Source organism: Rhinolophus hipposideros (assembly GCF_964194185.1).
Source record: "Rhinolophus hipposideros genome assembly, chromosome: 14".
Lineage (NCBI taxonomy): Eukaryota > Metazoa > Chordata > Mammalia > Chiroptera > Rhinolophidae > Rhinolophus > Rhinolophus hipposideros.
The window spans coordinates 28,175,171-28,190,553 of NC_138060.1; the positions used below are offsets into that span (position 1 = coordinate 28,175,171).

At 46.1% G+C, this 15,383-nt stretch overlaps 1 protein-coding gene across 1 annotated transcript in view; it reads left to right on the forward strand.

Annotated features, from left to right (window-relative positions):
* The window catches only part of CHCHD4 (coiled-coil-helix-coiled-coil-helix domain containing 4), a 13,187-nt gene extending 902 nt beyond the window's left edge, over positions 1–12,285 (forward strand). Inside the window, exons 2-3 of the mRNA XM_081072977.1 lie at positions 8,004–8,102; positions 11,170–12,285. Of these exons, the coding sequence (XP_080929103.1) occupies positions 8,004–8,102; positions 11,170–11,471 (401 nt within the window). The 3' untranslated portion in view covers positions 11,472–12,285. The remainder of the gene's footprint in view (positions 1–8,003; positions 8,103–11,169) is intronic.
* The last annotated feature ends 3,098 nt before the right edge of the window (positions 12,286–15,383 follow it).

The following is a 15,383-nucleotide window of genomic DNA, read 5'->3' on the forward strand; positions in this document are numbered from 1 at the left end:
GCTTAGTGAGCCCCGACTGCATATCAGGCACTCTTCAAGGAGCTTTTGATAAGACTTCTCTCATTGATCTCGCAGTGACCTTTATAAATCACGCTCTGGTAAGACACGGTGACTTGGCTGAAGCCACGCGGTGGGGACGTAGGAGCTGGGGTTTGAGCCCCCGCAGTCAGATTCCAGAACTGCACTGTCCACTCCGGTGCCCAGTGGATTTCTGGAAGCCCTCTGCTGGAAGGACACCCCATCCCCCACCCGCACCCCCAAAAAAGGTGGACTCAGTTCAGAATTCTCCAGGCCCACTAACTGGCTCGACATTTGTCCCTGAGCCTCTCCCTAACCCCTCCAGGCCTCCGTTTCCAATCTTGTAAAATGAGAAGTTAAAAGAAGTTGGCCTTTCAACTTCTTTTGGGTGGCGGGTTAGCTCAGTTAGAGCGTGGTGCTGATAACACCCCGGTTGCCAGTCGGATCTGTGCATGGGCCACTGTGAGCTGCGCCCTCCTTAAAAAAAAAAAAAAGGTTTTTTTTCCTCTTCATTCATTCAGCAGGTATTCATGAAGAACCTTCTCTGTGTCAGGTGATGGGGATGGTGGACACCTGAGAAGCTACCGAGAGCGTTGGAACTCACCCAGAAATTCTTTGGTGAATAGTCCATCGCCCTCAGTTTAATTCAGGGAATCTGAAACCCAGAAAAGATGATCTACCCAAGATCATACATCAAGTTAGGGAAACATCTCTGTGTAAAATACTAAGCCTTTTTCCCCACCCCACGTGGCTTTTAGAATTCCTCCTCCTTTTCTGGGTTCTAAAGCTGTAATACTCACTGATATTGCTAATGAGTATTATTTCTGTTTATTCTTAATTGTGCCATGAACAACAGTTCTCTGCCCTCTCACCACTGTATTAGAAAATAGGTGTGTTTTTAATTTTCTTTCTCTGAGTCTCTCACTTTCTTCATCGTTTAGGAAGTAATTTTGAGCCGTTTTGGTCTAATGAGGCTGTGCAGATAAATCAGAACCCTCCTTGCCCTCAAGAATTTCTAGGAGTCACAGGTTCTCTGGGAAGGAGAGGCAGGTTCCATCGGCTACCGAAGCATGGCTTATCTTTTCCTGGGTCAAAGATCTTTTTCTTAGTTTAGGGATAAGAATTGCAAGCACTCAGGCCTTTACTAGTTTTTATCTTATCCATACCACAGCCCCCTAAATCCCCAACCTTTTATTTTTCTGTCCACCAATATTTTATGCTTCTCTCGGGACTTAGGAAAATGATCCCAAACTCCTTGCCATATAAGGGCTTATATGATCCAGTCCTGCCTGATCTAACTCTAGCCTGATCTCTGATCTCGCTGTCATTGCTCAGCCACATTGGCCTGTCGGCTGTTCCCTTTGTCAGCAGCAGCCTTCAGCTCTTGCCGTCGCTGGCCCCTCATCCTTTAAGATTCAGCTCAGATGTCACCTAGGAGAGGTCTTCCCTGACCCTCTGGCTTTCACACACTGGATTTTCTGAAATTACCTTATTTATTTTTGTCATCTTATTTCCTGACTGTCTTCTCCCACGAAGCTAAGAGCATTAGATATGCCATATACCCAGCATCTAGCACATGGCCTGGTGTACAAGTGGGCACTCAGATCTTATTGCATGAACTTACACACGTGCCTGCCCTCTGTTCTGAGTGTATCACTTGCCTGTGCAAATTTACTTCAGGGGTCTACCCACCACCCAACCTTCAGTTTAAAGGCCTTAGCTTTCATTCAAGGCGTTCCACAGCATGGACTCAGGCTTGGGCCCTGGCTTTGGGCTCCCCACCCTTTTACTGTCGGCACCCCACTGTTCCTCACTTTAGATTCCTCCTTTTCTAACTGAGCCTGCCCTCCCCTGTTCAGCTAACGAAACATTTACTGAGCACCTATGATGTGCCGTCCGCTGGGCATATAACTGAGCACAGGTGACACAATCTGCCCTCATGGCATGGTGGAAGAGATGGGCACTCCTTCTGCATGTAACGATTCCATGCGTGTTCATGTTCCCCTTTCAGGAGAAGATGAGACCACCCATCTAAGGGTGTTCTCTAACCTACTCAGTGGTGGTAACCATTCTGTCTTCCCACCCTCTGCGTCATTTCCTAATGCAGAGTTCAGTTTTCAACAAGTGTTGGTTACCCACTGTTGTGGGGACTGTTCTAGGTTCTGGGGATACTGCAATGAAAGGAATAGACAAATCCTTTGTCCCTAAGCTGCTGACGTTTCAGTGGGGGCGATGGGGGGTAAACAAATATATACTATGTTAGGTGAGGAAAGTGCTTTGGAGAAATATAAAGCAGAGGGAGATGCGGAGTGGTCAAGGAAGATGGCATCTAAGTAGGTGGTATGAAGTCAGGGAGAGGGTGGCTATGAAGGTACCTGAGGGAGAGAAGCCCTGGAGGAGAGGACAGCCTATGCAAAGGCCCAGAGGTACGTGTGTGTTCAGCCTGTTCAAGTAAAGGAAAGGAGATGCTGGAATGGACGGAGCAAGTGGTGGGAGATGAAATCATGAAGGTGAGGGATGCAGATCTTTCTAGAAGTGTTAGAAGCTGGAGACAACCAAATTTGATGGTGGAGATGTGAGAAAAAGACCAGGGTCAAAGATGGCTATACAGAAAGTAAAACTACAGAACTGGGGGGTGTCTTGGTATCCAGCTCCTCAATCAGTCCTTCTGTGCTCTGCCCCACCCTGAAGTCTTGCTGTCAGAGTGCCCCCTGGGGCCTTGGATTCCCAGTGCTGGGCTGGGGATTCATTTTCTTCTATTTGACTTCCCGCCCTTGTGCACTTTGGCCTCAGCGCTCTCCATTCTTATATCAGAGAGCACTCTTCTGTCAGCGTTGCCGCTTCTAAAACTTGTTTCCCATCGCTAGCCTCTGATTGTCTCTTTTCCTGGCCGTTTTATCCTTGTCATTTGATGTCATTTAGAAAATGACCGTCTTTTGAGCGGGATACAGGTGAGAGCAGAAACTCATTTTCTTTTTGACCACGATAGGTAGGCTGAGCTGGGGAAGAAACTGGTTTCTGACAGCATAAGAAGGTGCCTGATTACCCCAGCAGTTGGTATCCTAAGGACTAGTTCTTTCCTTCACAGTTCTGTAAGGAGTAAATAAGCACTGTCCTTGTATTCACTGTTAAACATTCCAGGAAGCAAAGGCCTGGAAATAAATAAATATATGTATATGTATATATATTTTTTTTCTTCTTTTTCTTTCTTACTATAAATCACAATATCACATCTGTCCATCTAGTGTAACGGTTCTCTAAGGGGGACGTCCCAGAAGGTGCCTGAGAGGACTCAGCCCTGGGAAGGACCTGAACATTCTCGGCTAGGCCTGTGTGTGATTCCCACACCTGACTTTGTGTCACAGTTACCTCTGAAGCTAGTGAGCAACGTGGACATGCCAGAGAGCTTGATTTAACTTTTGTTGAGTGAGTCCTGGCTTCTTTGCCTCACAAATCCCCTGGATCCCCAGCTGGGTTTGGACCCCTTGCCTTCTGGGCCTCACCATTGCTTTGGGCCTAGCTGAGATCTTGGTAAACAAAATCGTCAGAGCTGAACCGAGAAATTTGATGTCAGCTTATTCTGCTTAGCATTCAGCTTTTTTTTGGGGGGGGGGAGAGGCGGGGGAACAGTGTGTACTTCTAGGACTTTTTTTTCCAAGTCAAGTTGTTGTCCTTTCAGTCTTAGTTGTGGAGGGCACAGCTCAGCTCCCGGTCCAGTTGCCGTTGCTAGTTGCAGGGGGCACAGCCCACCATCCCTTGCGGGAGTCGAACCGGCAACCTTATGGTTGAGAGGATGCGCTCCAACCAACTGAGCCATCCGGAAGCTCAGCGGCAGCTCAGCTCAAAGTGCTGTGTTCAATCTTAGTTGCAGGGGTCGGAGCCCACCATCCCTTGCGGGACCCGAGGAATTGAACTGGCAACCTTGTGGTTGAGAGCCCACTGGCCCATGTGGGAATCGAACTGGCAGCCTTCGGAGTTAGGAGCATGGAGCTCTAACCACCTAGGCACTGGGCCGGCCCCAGCATTCAGCGTTTTTGCAGGTTGCTTTCTAGTGTTTTGAAAAATGGCCAGTGTTACCAAGCTCATTAGGTACTTGCATGTGCCCGGCTGCCTAGCCCAAATCCTTTCCCAGGCTGCATGGGAAAAGCAGTCTTCTCTGAGATCAAATGTGAGGTGTTGAGACAGAGACCAGTTCTGGGAGTGGAAACCTCAGGTGGGCTGGAGGTCCAGTCCCTGCGCATGTTGAAGGTCACCTGTTGTTATGTTACTGTGTGTGGAAAGGGTGTGAAGCACCAAGGTACCTTCCCTCTGTCCCCTCAAATGTCCTTTTCACTGGAGGTGTCACTGTGGTTTCTGCTGTCACCTCGTGTTTTTTCCCCAAGCCTCTTCTTTAAATACTCCAGCCCAAGTGTGGGCCCAAACTTTTTCCCCTGGTTTTCCTTAGCATACCTGTGACTGAATTACCTTAAATATAAAGGGAGAAGAAAGTATGAAATAATAAGAGAAAATGCCAGCAGCTATCAGAGTGCCACATTTCTGCAGGCCCAGCATCGACTCCCACAGTAGCTCACTCACTCTAGACCACTGACTAAGCCCTGTCGAAGGGCACATTTGGATGGAGCCGGGAGAAGTCCACTTAAATGCCAGGCACCTCCAACCCCTTCCAGATGACAGTCCCATTATTCCAGATCTCCTGGGTCAGAATGGGTAGTTAGCAGGGCTGTAGAATTTGTCTTGCCCTTCACCAGGTAGGTACAGTAGCTTAGAAGAAATCTCCTGTTTGTTGACTCAGCAAACATTCATTCACTTGATTGTAAGCTTCTTGGGTTAGAGATTGCTTAGGATTTACTGTACAGAACATTTATTCCTGCCCAAAGCACACAAAGGTCTCAGGACAGTGTCCGAGTCATGCTAAGGACCTGGTGTCAAGCTGTCATTAGTAATCTTACGTGTGTATGTTGCAGGGGGCAAGCTGGGTGTGTGCAAAGAACCTCCACAGTGTCGCCTTTGGAGACACAGAGCTGGGTTCAAATTCCATCCCTATGTGGGCAAGTCACTTCCCAGAGCCTCAGGCTCCCCACCTTAAAGCGGGGCTCCTGCTGTCTCTGGTGAGGGTAGTGATGAGATGGCAGGAGATAGCTGACACGCAGGACCCAGAGAGAACCCTGCCCTTCCAGGGGAAACTGATGACCCCATAGCATGCGGGGTGCTGAGGAGAAGGTACCCCCCCGCCACAGTGGGAATAGCAGACTGAGGCCTGCGGTGTGGTTGGCTCATGGCCACAGGTTTTAGGAAGGTGAGGTCAAGTGCTGACAGTTATGAGGTACCGAGGAGAGAGTCCAGGAAGGAGTCTGATAAGTGAGGTGCCTGCCTTTCCATTTCCAGCTGTTTGATTTTGAGTGACCACTCTAGGCCTTGCTTTTCTGCTGTGTAAAATGAGGGTGATAAAACTTTATAGGGTCACTATAACGTTAGGTGAAATGAATCATGGAATGCAGCCATCCAGGTTCATTCCCTGTAATGTGCTGACCAGCCTCCTAGGAGAGAAGCTCCTCCTGTAAAATGCATTTGGCTGCCACTGGTTTGTTTCCCTGCAGGCTCAAGGCCCTCTGGAATGAGGCACGTGGGACTGGGGCTCTGACCCTGCCTCAGGTGTCTCGCTGGTGCTGGGCCTCGGAAGGCCTCTCTCTGTCCTGACCCTGCTGCCCAGTTCTTATGTTTGGGTTGGGTGATTGTTCTAAAAAATAACAAGCTGCAGATGGTCACAGGAGTTCCTAACATCAGCACTTCTGTGACATAGTCTCTCCGCTCCCAGTCCCACTTGTTGAGAAGTAGCCCCCAGTCCTCATGGGCTGTGGGGCACTGCCACAGTGCCCCCCACATGATCCCTTCCTTCTGGCCACGATTAGGGGGCCAACAGGCCCAGACCTTGGACACTCTCAGACCACCTGCGTTTCAGAGGCAGGTGACGGGTATTTTCCCGCAGGGCATTGTGGACAGACCTAAGTGGCCACGTCAGTTGAGTGGCTGCATTGGTCTGCTGGCTGGGCGCCTATGTCACTGCATGTCTCACCTTGTCAACGTTTGCATTCTTGCTCAGACTTTTTACGCAGTTTTGAACCCTATGGGTAAACTGTTAGGGAGCTAGAGCAAAGTTGTCTTTTTTTAAAATTCAATTTTGTTTAAATAAAACAATTTATCCTACCTCCTCCCCCACCTCTGGCAACCGCCAATCTGTTCTCTATGAGCTCGTTTTTTTGTTTTGTAAAAAAAAATTTTTTTTAGATATCACATATAAGAGATCATATGGTATTTGTCTTTCTCTGCCTTTTTTCATTTACATATGCCCTCAAAAGTGCAGCCATGTTGTTGCAAATGGCAAGATTTCGTTTTTATGGCTGAATAACATTCCATTGTACATGCACCATAATTTCTTGATTCATTCATCCATCAACAGACTCTTAGGTTGTTTCTATAGCTTAGCTATTGCAAATAATGCAATAAATATAGGGGTGCATATATTTTGGTGAGTTAGTGTTTTCGATTTTCATGGATGAATTCCCAAAAGTGGAATTGCTGGATCATATGGTAATTCTATTTTTAATGTTTTGAGGAACCTCCATACTGTTTTCCATAGTGACAGAGGGTGAGCTTGAAGATAGCACCAGCCCTCTGAGGTCTCCAAAAAGGATTAGTCAGTCTCTAAATGTGTGTTTAATTAGGAGCCTGCCCCTCGGGCTACAGTGACGATGATTAGCTAATAGGCTTCCTTCCCAGAAAGACCCAGCTCCTGGGTCTGTTGCCTCTTGCTGTGCTCGGGGGGTGATAGCTATTTAAGAACTCTTGGTTACAGTCCTATGGGACCCACAAACGTATGTACCACTAGCCACTAGAGCCGGGTGATGTAGAGGTGTCCCCTAATAGCAATTGCAAAACTCAGGCTGCTAGACAGGGTCGGAGCTTTTCTCTCAATGACAATGATTATGACCGTCCTGTGGGACCAGGGACACAAGATCTTCTGGCCTCCAAAGCCAGGTGATCAAGAGGCACCCCCGAGGTGGCAGCCGCAGAAATTGGGGCACTAGAAACGTGTAAAAGCTCCCTTTTGAGAGATACTGGTGCTCTGGACCACAGCAAAGGCAGGGCACAAAGATGGCGTCCCCCAGTCTCCGTCCCAGGGGGTTCCAGCGGGCTGGTAGATGTGTGTGTCAAATTAGAGGCCTCAGACCGTCACTTTAATATAAGCAGGTGACCCTCCTGCACTTTAATTCTGGGTGTGATCGGCCGCTGCTGAGCTGGGCCTCCAGTCAGGGTCTTAAAGAACGGCTTCTCGGATCACCCAAGTTAGATGTTTTGGGGGCTCATCTCTCAAGTGTATGTCTTAAAAGTTGGAATGGCCAATGTGGGGTTCCATCCCTTCACTCCGCAAGGAGAAGCTCTGGCTTTTGGGTTCCGTCCCGGTTGTGCGTCGCCGTGCCGAAGATGGGATTTATGGCCAGATTATGTGCCAGCCTCCTACGCTGCCCTGGGGTTTTCTTCTTTGCCCAATGAGCAGTTGTCACTCAGCCGGCCTTTAGGTTTTGTCAAGAGGAACTTGTTCCATATGTAGCTGTAGACTCAGTGTCCACGGGAGGACTTGAGTTCAGGCTCTTCCCACATCACCATCTTGAACCTCTTTTTTTTTAATGCCTTTTTTTCTGTCCCTCATGGTGCCCCCCTCATCACGGGACAGCAGCTTGTGGAGTCAGGTCGGGGGTGCTCAGCAGCAGGCATTCCGGGCAAATCTGGCCTCGTAAGCCGTCGTTGTTCTGCTAAACCGTCATACAGCGTCAGTGACTCAGCCCAGGGATGCCAGTTTGCTGTCCCCTCACTTTGGGGTTTCGTATGGGACAGTCTTCAAACTTGGTTCGTGTGACTGTTTTGAGTTTAGGGCAGACTCACTGCTCTTGAGTGAAAGGATTCTTCCTCTGCCCTCCAAACACTAGGGAAGGATCGAATCATATTTGTGACCAAAGAAGACCATGAAACTCCAAGCAACGCGGAGCTGGTGGCTGATGACCCCAATGACCCGTATGAGGAGCATGGTGAGTGACGTGGGGCCTGCGAGGGACCCACAGGTGGGGGGAGAGTTCACTGTTCACAGTTCCGTCCCCATTCTGTCCTGGCCGAGGCTGGGTTTTCAGGTATGCATCTCAGCCACAGGCCGTCTCCCGGGACAGTGAGTGTGTCTCCCTCAGAGGTGTAAGGGGCTGTGTGGGGGCCTCGTTCGTGCGCTTCCCTGGCCATTGGGCTAGAACCAAGAATTTCTCCCTACTGCGGTCTTCGGCCTCCTTTTCTTAGTTTTCGCACTGGCTTAAGCTGCTGGTTGGATGCTTCCCAATGGTTAAGTTTGGGGGCAGGATGTCAGTGGATTCCCAAAGTTCTGAGTAGGTTAAGCTGACGTTCCCGGACTAAATTCTGCCACATCTGCAGACTATAAGCCAGCAGGTCTGTATGAATCACACACCTTATTGTGTGAGGTCATGAGATTACTGCTCCCTCCTTGGAGCTACTCCAGCATGCACCTTGCAGGGTAAGCTCGCTTGAGAGAGAGGAAAGTTCTAGCAGCAGGATTCAGCTCACCTAGGCAGGACTGTTGCACACAACTCGTTAATGGTCACTTGGGCCTAGGGCATCATGCCAAAGGCTCTGGACTGTTGGACTCACCAGAACTTACCAGGCTTTCTAAGGCGGGTATGCATGTGCAATGTTCATAAATAGTCCACGTATCATAAACAGTGCTCAGTTCACCGATCGAAAGCCGTTCCTGACATCCCTGATGATAACTAACAAGCCTAGTGCTGATTACTGATAAATATACTTGGAAGAACTTGTAGGAGCCACCTGTAGAGTATGGGCTACTGGTTGGAATTTTTCAAATGCTAAGTAAAGTGTGTATTCTTAGGTAGGACCCTTCACTTGCTACCCTTACTGCTCCTAGGGATTAGAGGAAAGCTAAATACACGTGCCTAGCACCCTTTTGGGAATAGTGGGAAGTGCAGACATTACACAAAAAGTTAGATTTCTGAGAATGACAGCTACAGGAGTAATCTTGAATCAGCACCCTTATAAAGAAAAGTAAATCACATGTAAATTCCAGTACTTTGCCTATCTTAGGTCCATATTAGTTAAGTACATTTCATTAATTGTTAGAGACTCGGGCCTGCAGGACAGACACATGAGGCCTTGTTTTGTTTGCTTCATAGTATTTTTATAAAAACCGAATGTGTCTGCCTTGAGACTGCATGTTCCCCTCCAGTTCCTGCCAATCTTTGTGGTCCCTCTTGTTTTTTCTCCTACCGTCTTCTGTCATTTACAGTATATCTGCTTGGAAACCCTGTAGGTATTTGCCTTTGCAACCCCTTCTAGTGAATAATTGTGTGAAAAAGCATATAAAACAGAGAACTCTGGGACCCAGGTTCTGAGCTCTCAATTGCAAAATTCCTAGTTTTCAAACATGCTCCATCTGGGCTTAATTTAACTTGGCCAAAGCTCCGGTCTGTGTGGTTTTACATTGTGTCCCTGAAGTGCAAATTGCCACTATAGTTTTCTCTATAGTTTTTTCTATGAAGAACTACCTCATTCTAGCTCACCTTCCCCTGAGAAATAATGAAACAATGATCCTGCACAGCTGGACTATTATATTTAAATGTTAGCATCATACCATCTGTTATTTCTTTTGGAAACTGGTTGTGCAGGTGTGTTAGCAGTTTGGGGCCTCCAGGGGGCAGCATTGGTATAGGCTCCCAGAACTGAGGTGGCCCTCGGGCATCTGGGAGAGGTGGTGAGAGGAGGGGCAAAGAGCCTGGGCTCAGGGAATCCTAAGGACCCGGGTGATCGTTCTGACTTGGCCCCCACTGAACCCGAGAAACCTCACGTGTAAACTGGGGTTAGTAGTACTCACCGCAGAAGGTAGCCGAAAGGATTACGTGATTTACTATGTACAACCTAACACATGAGAACCTGCACTGCAGCTCTCGGTGGTGCTAGTGGTGAGTTTCCTCCCAGTTTCCATTGCCATGTCCACTGTTAACCTGTTTTACTAGTAAGGAACCGCAACGTTAGGTTTGTTGATCACTGAAGCTTCCTAAGCTAGAATTAAGAGATGAGGTTCCGCCTAGGCCGAGGGCTTTGTTCACTAGCTCAGAGCGTCAGACCTGGGTACTTCTATGGAGTGAGAAGTAACATGTAATTTCATTGGGCACTTAAGAGTCTTAAAGAGTGTTCTCAGTCTCTCTAGTCAACTCAGGTAAGAGACTTCTGTATGAGTCATATTTCTGTCCATGTCTGTCACAAAACTGAAAATGAGCCATTGTCTTGAAAGCATTTTAGAAAACCAGGAAACACTATTTAGATGAGGACAAGGTTCAAAGATAAGAAAAGGTGTAAAATTCAAAAGTTAAGGGCCAATATAATATTGAAGATGAAAATCCATCTGAAAACCTAACTGTTCTCCAGCACATAGGTACAATGTAACAGTTTGATTAGTATGGTTAGTAGCCCTCTAATTTCTCATTTTTACAAAAATGGAAGCGCACCACTCTGGTATGCCACCAGCCTTTTCCTTGTATGTCTTGGCCATCTTTCCAGTCAATGCAGAAGGCGCAACCTCCTTGTCTTTACTTGTCCTCACACTTTTGAGCTCCTGAGAGTGGCTGCAGAGCGAGAGGGGTTAGAGGAGTGGGGGGCACAGAGATTGGAAGGTGGAGATCAGTACCTCAGCTTCTTAAATTGTTTGGGCTTTAAAAAGATACTCCTTGACCATCCAAGTGATGGCTTCTGCTTTGGACTAAATGGATTCCAGTACGTATTATAGTTCTTGGAGCACAGCCATAGCCATAGCACAGGGAGGTGGCTTAGCACCTAGATCAGTGTTGCACGTGGAGAAAGTTGCCGATGGTGGTTTCTCTTCACCTGAGCCAGGAATGCTGGATTTGCACCGGACATTCGAACCTGACCCAAGAGGGAGGTCCACAGACAAGTGCCTGGCAGGCAACAGTTCATACTGTTCTCCACCTCCTGAATGGCTCGTGAGGACTGGATTTGGTTTTGCTTTTCCTGAAACCTAGAGAATAATCTCTCACATTTTCCTTGCCCATCTTCCTGTTCCAGGATTGATCTTGCCAAGTGGAGACATTAACTGGAACTGCCCGTGCCTTGGGGGAATGGCCAGTGGCCCCTGTGGGGAACAGTTCAAGTCAGCCTTTTCCTGCTTTCACTACAGCACAGAGGATGTGAAGGGATCAGACTGTGTAGACCAGTTCCGGGCCATGCAGGAATGCATGCAGAAGTACCCGGACCTCTATCCTCAAGATGAGGAGGAAGAGGAGGAGGAGGGGAAGACAGCAGAACGTGTGGAGGAGACAGCTCCCACTGACGCCACCACAACCAAAAAAGAGGAGGGGTCAAGCTAATGAAGGCACGCGGCACTGGGCTCCCGGCCTTCCACCTGAGTGATACGAACCTTTTGCAAAATGCCTTTCCGTCACTCTAAGAAAGTGTCTTTCCCTCTATTGTTCTGTGCACTGTAATGTACAAAATAACTTATTTTGATGATCAGGGTCTTGGCCCCTTGACATATACACTGAAAAAAAGGAGGTGGTATGTGTGTGTGTCTCACATGAATCTATCAGCGAATGTAGCTGCCGCTTTTGAATTCTCTTCTCAGATCACCCTGAATTTTGCTACCTTGAAATACTGTGCTGAATAGTCTCAGCAACCAAAATCAGTATCTAGGAGTGAATGAGCTGATTTATTCTGATTCATTTTAGTAGATTTTATATGCATTTGGAAAGGGAAATAGAAACAAAAATATCTTCCTTTCAAAATGCTGGAGGGGGCCGTTCCTAATACAAGAGGCCAGATGATCAGATACTTATTTCTCCAAAAGCATCTTGACCTTGAATATATGAGGAGGCACTGTACTTCATTTCTGATACATTTTGGTTTCCATTTTTACACTGTGCTCCACGTTTGCTTTTGGGGAAATGGAGCTTTGCACCCTCTAACTCACAATCCCTTTCTAAATGAAGAGAAAGTCTGGTTTTTGCTGTTCCTGTTATTCCGAAAGCCCTACTTTGGGGCCTGTATTTACATTGGCTCTGTCTCAGCCTGTTCAGATGCTATGTACTTGAGAGGTGGGGACCTAATTGTTACCAAAGTAGCAGCCAAGAGAGGAAATGGTGTGAATTAAGTGGTTATTAAAAGGAAAATGTGGTTTTTACCTGATTTTGAATGTGTCCTTTCTTTTGACTAATTAAAAATGTTGTTTTTGTTGTTGTTTTTTTCCAAGTCAAGTTGTTGTCCTTTCAATCTTAGTTGTGGAGGGTACTGTTCAGCTTCAAGTTGTTGTCCTTTCAGTCTTAGTTGTGGAGGGCGCAGCTCAGCTCCAGGTCCAGTTGCCGTTGCTAATTGCAGGGGGCACTGCCCACCATGCCTTGCGGGAGTCGAACCGGCAACCTTGTGGTTGAGAGGACGCGCTCCAACCAACTGAGCCATTTGGGAGCTCAGCAGCAGCTCATCTCGAGGTGCCAGGTTCAATCTTAGTTGCAGGGGGCACAGCCCACCATCCCTTGTGGGATTCAAGGAGTTGAACCAGCAACCTTGTGGTTGAGAGCCCACTGGCCCATGTGGGAATCGAACCGGCAGCCCTCGGAGTTAGGAGCACGGAGCTCCAACCACCTGGGCCACTGGGCTGGCTCTAAAAATGTTTTTGATGTAAGGAAATATAAACCGTGTTTCCCCGAAAATAAGACCTAGCTGGACCATCAGCTCTAATGCGTCTTTTGGAGCAAAAAGTAATATAAGACCTGGTCTCATGTAAGGTCCAGTCTTATAGTAAAATAAGACCAGGTCTTATATTAATTTTTTAGAGCTGATGGTCCAGCTAGGTCTTATTTTCGGGGAAACACGAAATTATGAAAAGTTCAATTGAAATTCCTCTTTGAAGGTACTGGTAAACTACCAGTTTGAGTCTTAAAATTTTCTATGTTGAATTCATATCAAACTTTTTATCTGTGAGCAGATGCCTTCAGATAGACATCTCAGTTAATCCATGAGGCGGGATGACTGTCCATTCGAAGACAACAAACTGAAGCCTTTACAGGTTAAGTAACTAGTCCAAGGTAACTGCTAAACAGAGTTCAGGCTGTGGTGTGGTAATGCCTCGTTTGTCCCAAGTTATCTATTGCGGTGTCAAAAATTACCTTAAAACGTAGCAGCTTGAAACACATTTACTATCTCCCAGTTTCTGTTGGTCAGGACTCTGGCTATGGTTTACCTGGGGCCTCTGGCTCAGTTGCTCACACAGTGATTGAGGTGTTGGACAGGGTTGCAATCATCTCAAAGCTCGACAGGCTTTCCGACGTCAATCAGGTGGTTTGAGGCAGGATTCAGTCCCTGTGGTTTTTTGGACTGAGGGACTCAGTTCCTCACTGGCTATTGATCAGAGTCCTCCCTTGGTTCCTGGTCACGTGGGCTTCTCCTTAGGTCAGCTCACGACAAGGCAGGTGGCTTCCATTAGAGCAAACAAGGGAGCAAGAAGGAAGCCAGAACCTTTTTGTAAATTCATCTGTTTGTTAGCAGTGAGTCCCAGCCCCCACTCAAGAGAAAGGACACAAGTACGTGCAAAGCAGGGGCTGCCTACCCCCCGGAGAACAAGGCAGCAGCACGTTAAAGCTTGAAAGCACAGTTAGATGTGAGGAGCTGTAGTTCTGAGGTGTTAGGGAGGTGGAGAACTGTGGTGTCTATAACCAGAACTTTTTTAAAACTTAAGAGCCAAGAACCTGGAGCTGCCGACATTTGGGAGCGATGACAGCCCTGTGAAGGGCTCTCGTGACTTCTTTTAGCCTCATATAGAGCCTTGCACATTTAACGAACATACTTTTTCAGTGAACATTTTGATCACCGCCAAGATGTTAGTGATTTGTGAATATATTTTGGATCCCATTCATTTGATGTAACCTCTACAGGTCCAAGTCCTAGGGACACAGGAAAATGAGCCATGTATGGTATCTGCCTGCACAAAGTCAGCATTTATTAGAAAATAGAAGGATGGATGGGTATTGCATGATGGCACTGGATTTTCGAAGTAGATTATTTTCTTCTAGCCATGGTAGCTCTTACAGCAGAGACTCTCAAACTATCTGTCCAAGTCCATTTGGTTAGACAAAAGATTCTATCTTTTTCTGCTTTTCAGTGGAAAAAGAACTTAGTGATAAGAAAGTGCCACTGCATAAGCAATCGAGAGTAGGCAGAGATTATGCTTGAGAATCAGATTTGAATAATTCTTTTTTTTTAACAGGTATAATTGACATACAACATTATATTCATTTCAGTTGTACAACATAATGATTAGATATTTGCATATATTGCAAAATGATCACCACAATAAGTCTAATTAATATACATCACCATACAGTTACAGAATTTTTTTTCTTTTAAGATCTACTCTCAGTAACTTTCAAACATGTAATATTGTAATGTTAACTATAGTCACTGTGCTGTACATTGTTACATCCAATTGGAAATTTGTGCCTTTTGACTTCCTTCAACCCATTTTGCCCACCTCCCATTGCCTACCACTGACAACTACCAATCTGTTCTCTGTGTCTACAAGCTCGATTTTTGGGTTTTTTGTTTGTTTGATGTTTAGATTCCACATATAAATGAGATCATATAGTATTTGTCTTTGTCTTATTTCACTTAGCATAACACCCTCAAGGTTCATCCATGTTGTGGCAAATGGCAAGATTCCATTCTTTTTTATGGCTGTATAGTATTCCATCGTTCATATATATATATATATATGTATGTATGTATGTATGTATGTACACACACACACACACACACACACACAGAGGATGCCAAAAAAATGTATATACATTTTAAGAAAGAAAAAAACTATTAAAATTGTAATAATATATACTGATAGCAAAAGATGAATACAAGTCATGAGTATACATTTTGGGGGCACCTCCGGTGTGTACTGCCTTGTTCATTGGGGCATCATTTACAACAGTCAAGATTTAGAAACAACCTAAATGTCTTGATGGATGAGTGGATAAAGAAAATGTGATATATATATAATATAAATATAAAATATATATTATATATGTATTATATATTATGTATATAAAATATTCAGCCATAACAAATGAAATCTTGCCATTTGCAGCAATAGGGATGAACCACAAGAGTATTATGCTATGTGAAATAAGTCAGACACAGAAAGACAAATACCAGATGATCTCACTTATATGTGAACTCTAAACAAAACAAAAACAAGCTCATAGATACAGAGAACAGTTTGGTGGTTACCAGATGCA